A 9,698-nucleotide genomic window follows, 5' to 3' on the forward strand; every position below is an offset into this window, starting at 1 on the left:
GGGGGTTTCAATTACTTCCACACCTCCCGAATTATCAACAACTCCAACGCCAAGATAATTCCGGAATCGGACTCCAGGAATCATCTTGACAGTCATTTTATGGATTGCAGAGGGTTTGTGCGCAACGATGATGTCTCTCAGACAACTGAGACGAGCTATTACCTGCGCAACCAAGAGTTCCAATCATCAGACGCAGCAGCTGACTTGCACTTCTTCCAGCCATTGAGTTTCACCAAACGAGATTCACGAGAAATATAATAATATAAATGGCGGCTGGGAACAGCTTAGGGAGGTATCATTGCTTGAGGGACTTTCAGAGACAGAGCCCAAATTTACGACAGGTGTGGCCTGGTTTCGTATGGTTTCTTAATCGTCGACGCTTTCTGGTCACAATCCGTGGAAACCACAGATAGAATTTGCATCTTCGCTGCCTAAGAATGATCTGTAATTACTTTGCTAATGCTTCGCCCAATTTGCATCGTGGTGTAATCATGAAGTGCTATGAGAAGCAATCTTCGGGTGGTGTACAGCAAGCTGCCCTACTCCACATGTTTTTTGGGGGCTATTTAGACATGGGATGATGGTCTAGACCGGAATCCTGAACTCTGTCCTATTGGTGCAGTAGGAAGCAAAGCTCGACTTTCCCCAAAGCTCGACTTTCCCCAAAGCTCGACTTTCCCCAACTTGGCATGTCAGCCCCAGTCAATCGTTTGGGGACATTGCATGTCGGACTATGGACTGGAATCTCACGACGTCTTCCTCAGCGTGGCAAGTACAATCAGGAATGCAGGATACTCGAGGCTGATACGGTCATTGCCGACGGACGATCGCTATGCAACGAGGAGCTCCCTGCAGGCTCAAAGCTTCTGAGACCATGGCTTCTGCGGGCTTGGCCTTCAGATTGGCCCTGAGAGAAAGATGAGATTAAAGTTGATAAGGCCGCTTGCGGTTGCCGAGTTGCCAGCCCAACCGATACGTCTGAGCTCTCAAACTATTGACGCCTCCGGTTTCAAGGCTGAACATTTCATACATGTAAATTCTGACACTTCTGGCCATTCTCAGCGGGTGCCAATGGAATGGTTAGCCTCATAGCTCTCTCTTCACCTTCTTTCGCGTACAACTACCGACTCAAGACCGCTCATTTACTAGCAGCAGTAAGTACGGTGAACCCATTCGGAACGGGCCGTTAAGCTTTCCAATGTGAAACAACTAACGGGGTGGACCCCAGTGTGACGTTGCATGCTTGAATGGCCAGGTCCCCGAAGAACCTAATTCCTTTGCTGATGTGGCTTTCCCCCCAAGATACCTAACTAGGGCGGTTCCACAACGTTGCCGCAAGGCGTGAGATGGAGATGAACCATGCCGGTGGGATGAGGCTAGAGTAGCGACCCATTCGGCCGTCGAAAGCACGCCACCCGGACATGTTTCCCGCTCCGTCCATGAATTGATTGCAAATGAGCTCCAACTCTACTCCTCAAAGTTGGAGAGTCGCCCACCCCCCCCAAAAGACTTGCCAAGACCGCGCTATCTATCTAATTTAACACAAAATGTTTGACTTCCCCGCAACTGAGCGAGAAAGATTAATACCAGGCCTACCTCTTCATCACATGAATGAAGCCAGCCGCCGCTACTTGTCCCATCATCATGTCTCGGCAATTTTGCTGCGTCTCGGCACTTGCGACGATTTGCTCAATCAACCGTGCAAGGCCAAGAGGCGCTTTTGCTTGGCAATCGCTACCTCGTAACATTTTGTCTTTTCCTGAACTCAGCCAAAGGTTCAATTGCGATTCAATTGCGGGTATAATCAGTCTTTCTAGGCGCTGTTTCAATCATCGTGGAAAGTTGCCGCCAAGACTATTTTGACTTTGCCACACCAGTCCTCCATAATTAACAGCTTAGCCTAGCAACCAATCTAGACTCCTGAAGTCAGCGCGCGCAGATCGGCGACGTCTCTGTCAGTGATATACTTGGCGACAGGATAGGATATGCTACTATCACAAAGCGGGGTATCGAGTGGAAGGCATATATAGTACTAAGTGGCTTGATTAAGCTAAGTGAAGCCCTTATACGGGATCATCGACTTATACGCAGTACGGAGCTAGCCCACGGAGCGTTCGTTCCGTGGTAAGCGGTGTCCGATGGCAATACAAACTGGGCGGCGCCACATGTGGCGCTGCGCTAGCCACCAAAGGCAGATTTGCAAGCAACGCGGAAAGCACTACAGGCCTCGCCGCCGCGGTGTGCAACATCTTCCGTCAGTCGTCAGCACGCGAGATCATAGAGTGAAAGGCAATCCTGTTTTTCGGAAATACCACACACAACGAATTCTCTGCAATGCTGACGATAGAGACCTCGATGCAAGCCACGAAATTGACGTCAGGGAGCCCAAGTTACCTAATTGTGGGACCGAGGACCCTCTTATATAGATGCAGATAGTCCGACTCCAGCAAAGTATTATCAGCATGTGCGATATTGTCATGTTTAACATTCGGTCACTGGACGAACGATCCTCTGATAGACTGATGACTATGTGCGATACTCGGGTCGGACTGGCTAGTTGCCGTACATTAGGCGCCACGCTGTCGGCCTTTGACCTACTGAGTTGCACGCATCTGTTCATTGAATTCATTTACTTGACCGCCAGCCTGAAGCACTAAATAAGACGACAGAATACAGCAAAGATGCCTAAGGAGCGCGTCTCTTTGGAATCATTCAAAAGTTGAGGAACACCAGTGCGCGATCAATTCTCAGGTGCCGCATAACATCACCGATTTCGAGAGTGCATGTGAGCATCTAGCTCCGGAATCTTTGTGTCACAAGACCGTATGTCTTTCAAACATCTCATTGGCAACTATAGATGTAGGAGGCGACAGGTACAAAGCTTCTATATCGAGCATGCCGCGTGGAAAGTATATAATGCTCAATCATAATCAGCTTAGCCCACGCCGTCTTTAGACAAGCCGCACGTTGTGCATGACTCTTATTAGGCCTAGTAGACTCCCTTCAGTGAGATTTTGATGGTCTTTGCATCACGAACCTTACGTCAAGAGCTAATGACTCCATGTTATAGAGCCTGACTGTGCAACTGTACAACTGTCCATGAGTCAATGGCAAACTTCTAGATACAGTGGAAACTGCAATGTACTATACCTGAAATTTTCCGGGGTCGACTTGGACGAGCTATTATCGAGTTGCAAACCACGAGTTGTGGTCTCAGCGGTTGAGTAGCGAAGACAGCGAAGACTCCGACAATCTGAGAAATCGCGCAATGTGAGATAATCAGCCTAATTTCAGCACTTATTCGAGTGTGTATCGACTTATTAGTCAGTGGCTTGAAGCCGGTCTGATGTCTGAGCAAAGGGTTGCCGGACAATGAAGTCAAGGTGACGAATCCCATCATCCAGGAAATCCTCCGCTGAGATTCGACATTGACGTCGCACTGTGGTGAATTTCAAAGGCATAGTGCGTATTTCTCGAAAGATCTAGATTGAATATGTAACTAATTTAATTATTATATGATTATGGGTCGAGGTATCGTTCTCGTGGTCAGCTCTGAGCGGATCGTGCTCGCTATTAACCATCGGACACGGGGCAGCAAGAAGCCTTTCGTCAAATCGTTTTCGTACAACGGACACTAAACTGTTCCTGAAAGGAAACTTTATGCTATCAGTCATGTCAAATAATGGCTGTGTGGATATTGCATCAAACATAGTTCGGATTTTACGTTCAACGGACTTCTGCCGATCATACTTCCCGGGCCTGTGGAGCTTTACCACGCTGTACTACTATCCATACTGAGATAAATAACATCCAGAACCAATTTCCCGTCAGCTATGTATATTCTAAACGTCGATAAAACGTTTATAGGTGCGATTGTGGCTCAGTCTCAACTTCGGACCCAAATTGGAGTCTACAAGCGGACCCAGACACGATCACCATGCGCATCCATCTGCCAAAGGTCATCTGCCGATCTTACTCTGTTCCTCGATTCTGCATAAATAACCTGGCGAACTTCTCCTCCAGGCCAGGAATCCCAGTCAATTTGTTTCGATGATTGAGATTAGGCAGGAAAAATAGCCGCCTTACAATGCCGCCATCAGAAGAGACAAGAAACCACAGCGTACGCCGGAATGTACCACCCATTATCGGATTTATGTTCCGAAGGCTCCTCTTTCAAGAAGAGATCGCATGTGTGCTTTGGCAGACTTGCGGCAGCCGCCGCGCACGTGGCTGTGAAGTTTTGAGATATCCCAAAACTGGTGATGATGTTGGGTTGCAATTGATGAATTTGGGGAGATTGCTGTAAGAGGGAGGTCGGTCTGATTGAAGTTCGACTGGTCGGAATTCAAGGTGAAACTGGTGTAGGCGTTGTAAGCCTTGAGAGCTGAACTTCATCGGGTTTCTGAGAAACGAATGGATCAGGGTTGAGACTCTTATGGCAACCTGAAATGGTCTCCAGTAAAGCACCATATTTGATCGTGGTTTGGCAGACGTCGGCGCAGAAATATAGTGCGCGCTCAAGGGCAGTCAAGGTCATGTTCTCCCAAGCCTTTTCTACCTTCGCGATAGCCGCTGCTAGCCTTCATCTTAGTGAAAGAGACTATGAGAGACTTGGGTTGCGGAAGCTGATTTTTTCCGATCACTGAGTTGTTGCCTTTGCCGTCACTTCGGTTTCCACAAATATTTCGTTGTCCTCTCTCAAGGTTGCCACGGTTGTCGCGCCAACGTTTGAAATGTTAATGCCCAGCGCCGGAATTTCCTACTCGACGTAGCCAGCCGTGAGGTTGGGTGTCGAACGCAGAGATACCGACGAGATGAACTTCACCATTGTGAGGCTATCCTCTTCAGATTTAATCAAATTGGCACCTCCGAATGATTTTACGCGGTGCTTTGGAATACGATTGGAGGAGGTGCAAGTTGCCAAAGATGCATAAGGTGCCCATATGAAATTCCTACAGGGGCATGTGAATGCTGCCTTCTGGTTTTCGACGGAATTAAGATTCGAGAAACCAGTCCATATTGCAGCGCGAGCCACAAACTCGTACCGATGCTAAGTTCACAAAGGATTGCCACGTAGCTAGGCCGGAACGAGGGTGGTTACATGACTCCGCTTTCGACCACCACAGGAGCCCGACACTTCGCCAGGGACCAAGGCTTGCCTCTTCAAAGCGGTCGGAGCCCATGATGGGATCACCTCATTATCTGTACCAATTCCAATTTCATTGGCTGATACATGCGCTCACGGCGAAAGCCAGAGTTGCTCGTAATGTACCTTCAAAAGTGGATACCACAGTATTGAAGGAGCACCAGAAAGACCAGGATGATAAAGCTTTGTCGTTATATAGAGGTAGACGGACGGCAATGGCGACGAGAGCAGAAATGCTCGACGACGCATATTGGAGGCGCGAATGGCAATTATGCTCTTCTATATCGACGGACCGGAGAACGGGCTCCTCACGAAGAAAGACTGCAGGAAGAGAGCACGGAGAGCAGTCGAAAGGAATACTGATGATTGGTGCGCCGCTTACATGCTTACCCGCTCATTTGAGGAGGCCCGTGACGCCGTGGCGATCGCTATTCCTGAGCCCATTGCTTAGAGATTATCGAATAGTGCTTCCGGCACAATCGAAAAATACCAAGAAGAGCCATTTGGGGGTGTACTTGAGAGTCTGGACAATCTTTATCGGAGTTTACCCAATGGCTCTGGTACAGAGAAAGCATTTAAGCTTGATTGCCAGTCCTAAGATCAAAACCAGTTGTTTTGGAGCTGTCCTGACTTCACTGCCAACAAACTCGGTCAACGCAAGGAATGAAATCTCATCATCATCAGCTATTGTGGGAAGCTCCAAACGTTCAATGAATGTGGTATGATTTTGGCCAGTAAAGTCTTTGATGACGGAGCCATCTACAATACCCGGGAATTTCGATACGCAATGGGCGTTGATGACAGTGTATTTGTGGAAGGCGGAGTAAACGACCCCCGGACGGACAAGATGGATATAGCCGAGGAGTTCAATGAAGATAGTTCGAAAGAGGATATACAAGAGAAGACAGAAGAGACGGTAAGGGAGACAGCAGAGGAAAGATTGGATTTGTTTCCATTCCAGAGAGATCACTTTCACGCCGCGTATTTCTTTGCAGTTTCTTTGGTATAGTCTCGTTACACATTACAATATTTCTGGTATATACGCTATCAAATTTGAAAATGTTTCTCCCTCTAGCAAACGCCAGCAGGGATAGTGAAGCCATCACGGCGGGCAGAAGAGCTATATACAGCATTGGAGCCCAGGCCACGCTTGGCAAAAGCGGTCCAGAGCTCGCACTGATTGTCTCCGCCGGTGAGAGCAGTGTCGGCATCGAGGATGGCGTCACGAGCCTGAATAAAGTTGGGAGAGCATGGTTGGCTACTCTTGTTAGTTTGTGTTGAATACGCAGGGGAAGCAGCAATGAGGGAAATACGTACAGGGCCATACCGTCAAGAACCAGCTTCAGGGTCAGGTACTTGCCGTCGGTGGGAACGCCGTTGGCATCGAACGCGGGGCGGGGACCGTCGTTCTTACCGTGCTTGTCGATGAGGTTCCAGAGGACCTCGTACAGAGTGGTGGCCCAGGTCTCACCGATGCGGTGGACGCTGGTGATGCCGTTGATGGTGGAGTAGGTGTTGGGAGTCGTGGTCAATGAGGTAGAGAAGAGGACGGTACGGATACCGGCAGGATTGTTGTAGACCCAGGCACCCATGGCGTAGTCGGTAGCACGGGTGTCATTGGGCTTGAGACGGATGGCCGTGGCGAAGAAGTCACCCCAGCCCTCGCCCATACCACCGGACTCGACGGCGTTCAAGCAGTTGGAGTTGGCGGGACCACCGGTCAAGCGGTTAGACAGACCGTGGGTGTACTCGTGGATAACGACGCCGGCCTCGAAACTGCAGTCGCGGCGAGGAGTCGATTGGGTCCAGAGGTACATGCGCATGCGACCGTTGGTGCCATCGGGAGGGGTGAGGAAGTTGGCATTGTTAGTTCCGGAGCCGTCCTGGGCAAATAGGACAACAAAATCGTTGCCAGCACCACCCTTGCCTTGGTTGTTGATCTGGAAGTTTCCAGCAGCCTCGGTGAAGCCGAGAGTGTACAACAGGTCGTGGTAGTGATTGGCAGTATAGTAGAGCTGGGCGACAGAGGCGTCGATGTAGGCGGACGGGGTGCTCAGACTGGTGGTGTACTCGTAATCGAAGTTGTACGAGGAACTGGTCGGGCGGTAGTTGTTGAGGTAGGCAGTCCCGCCGTTGGGGTTGGACTGAGCGATGCCGTTGTTGCCGCGGGTGGTAGTGTAGTTGCCAGTGCCGTCACTCTGCCAGGTCAAAGGCGAGGCAGAGAGATCCCAGGGGTCGGTGACCAAGACGCGGTCGCCCTCTGTGGGATCGTTGATACCCCAGGGGTAGACGCGGTAGTTGGCCAGATCGGAGACGTAGTCGACGACACCTTGGACGTTGGTGCCGGTCGCGGCGTCAACATATGTCAGCAGCCAGTTCTCGGAGATGTCGATCTCGACACGCCAAGAGAGGGAGAGAGTGCCGTCAGCCTGGATGAAGTAGACGAGCTTGGCCTCGGGGTCGGAGACAGCACCGGAGGTTCCCTTGATATTGTAAACCTCAGTACCTTCCTTGGCCTCGGCGGTGGCAGAGGCAGCCTCGACAGGAAGCTGTAAAACGTCCTTGGCACCGTTGAGGGCAGCAACGGGGTCCTTGAAGTCCCGTTTCGTCAAGGGGCTGGCCTCGGGGAGGTCACCCTTGAAGAAGTTGTTGCCGTAAGAGAAGACCTTTCCATCCTTGCCAATCTAGATGGGCGAGGGTGTTAGCCTGACAATACCAGAACTACTCGAACCGACATCGGTGCTGTCTTACATTGACGTTGAAATCGGCATTGTCAATATCAAGACCGTGAGCAGTCTGCTTGAAGTTGACGTGTCCAATGCCGTTGGTGCCCACGTAGTTGTCTCCAACAACGCGGAACTCAGAGTTAGGCGCAAGCTTCTTCACGAGCTCGGTGGCGGTATCGACGTAGTTGGCACGCTTCAGGAGCGCGACAGGCGGGGTGGCCTCCGTCTGGGTAGCATTGGTGTAGGAACCAAGCTGGGGAAGACGGAAGGCCTCGATATCGATGCCACGGCGGCCGATGTTGTGGCTGGTGGCCGGATGGGCAAAGACCTGGGAAGTCGGGCCCAGGAGGCCGATGAGGGCCAGGCTCTTCATGGAACGATACATGGCGGCGGAAGAAGGATGAGAGGTGTAGAGGAGGAGGAAACGAGGGGCTGGGGTCTTGAGAGTGCCTATCGAGCTCCTTCAAATCGCAAAACTGAGGGAATCATCATCGATTTAAGTACACCGCGATGCTGAAGCCCTGGGCGATCGCCGTTGAACACGAAGGGACTGGTCTCCTACCTGCCCCTCCAAGCAGCCAAGGAGCTTCCCCTTCGGATTGCATATTACCGAATGCCCTGCAGAGGCGAACTTATAATCAAGCAGCACAACCAGGAACGATATGGGGCTCATCATCGTTAGCTGGCTTGGCTCTGGTCAAATGGACAATCCCGTACGACAATCGGAACTTTATCCGGGAGCTTGTTGGCGATACCGGGTCACGATACATGGCGAGCGCGTGTCGATGTGCTTGCGTGATCCGCCAGGGCCGCATCCCCAATGCCAAATCTCGCGTTTATCGAATCTATGCGTGAGAGAAGAGGGAAGGTCGTTTGCTTGCATCCTTGAGACTGGGCAGCGTGAGGGTTACATTAATGCTTCGTTTGCGCCGTTGGCGTCTTGGCGACGGTTTAGCTTGCAGCTGTTTTTTGGCGATATGGAGGATTCGGCACTGGGCAGCAGCTGTTCGGATCAAATTACTCCAGGCTCTGCTCTTCAAAGACACCACCGTTCGCAGATGTGTGATGGCACAGTGAACAACGAACATCAGGGATGCAAGATCATGGACGAACCATCTATTATAAGAGGTGGACAGTAAGCTTCCTTTCCTGCCTTGCAATCAGTGCGGCTCTGAAATGGGGGTCGAACTGACTTAGAGATAAATGGCAAGCTTAAGCATAAACCGACTCGTGCCATGCAGAGCGTTGCACCGCGAGGGGCTTCCCGCCTCGTCGCAAGTCTCTCTCTCTTTCTCTCTTTCTCGAACGTGGTGAGAGCGCATTGAGAGCAATAGCTTTATAACGTAACAAATTAACTCTGCAAATCATCTTGGGGAAAGGTCCCGCCGAGCCCGCAGCGGGATCGATACCTTAAACTGCAGTTCAATCTGCGCCGGTAGCGGATATTCTCCAGGAAAGTTTGATGCTTTTGTCGAGTCAGTGCCGCCTTTTTCAGGGACCGCCTTTGATGCGACATGCGGCGGGTGAGATTGAGGGGCAACGACTCACTCGCAAGACTAAAATAACAACCTACTGGAATTTCTGTAAGGTGGGGGGGGGAGACCTGATCCTGGGACCTGCCAGCAATCGAACAATTATGCTGTCATGACAAGACTTCAGCTGCCAACTATGGCCGATTCTGCTTCTCAACGCAGAAGGTCGGACAGACAAAATACTGTTTGACATATTAGAAAAAAAACACTTTGCTCATTGCGAGGGGTCAAGTGCGCTCATTCGCCGAACCATAAGTACAAATAGAGGAGGTAGTAATCTCGAAGCTTGACAGT

The 9,698-nt window shown here is 50.7% G+C and overlaps 1 protein-coding gene across 1 annotated transcript; it reads right to left on the reverse strand.

Annotated features, from left to right (window-relative positions):
• Positions 1-6,217: 6,217 nt before the first annotated feature.
• Positions 6,218-8,257, reverse strand: CORC01_14022 (fungalysin metallopeptidase; the record flags this gene model as incomplete). Its single annotated transcript, XM_022625635.1, has 3 exons — positions 6,218-6,404; positions 6,464-7,830; positions 7,898-8,257. 3 exons carry the CDS (start codon positions 8,255-8,257, stop codon positions 6,218-6,220), a joined length of 1,914 nt encoding a protein of 637 aa, XP_022467853.1.
• Between the last annotated feature and the right edge of the window lie 1,441 nt (positions 8,258-9,698).

Source organism: Colletotrichum orchidophilum (genome assembly GCF_001831195.1).
Source record: "Colletotrichum orchidophilum strain IMI 309357 chromosome Unknown Scaffold_231.1, whole genome shotgun sequence".
Classification (NCBI taxonomy): Eukaryota; Fungi; Ascomycota; class Sordariomycetes; order Glomerellales; family Glomerellaceae; genus Colletotrichum; species Colletotrichum orchidophilum.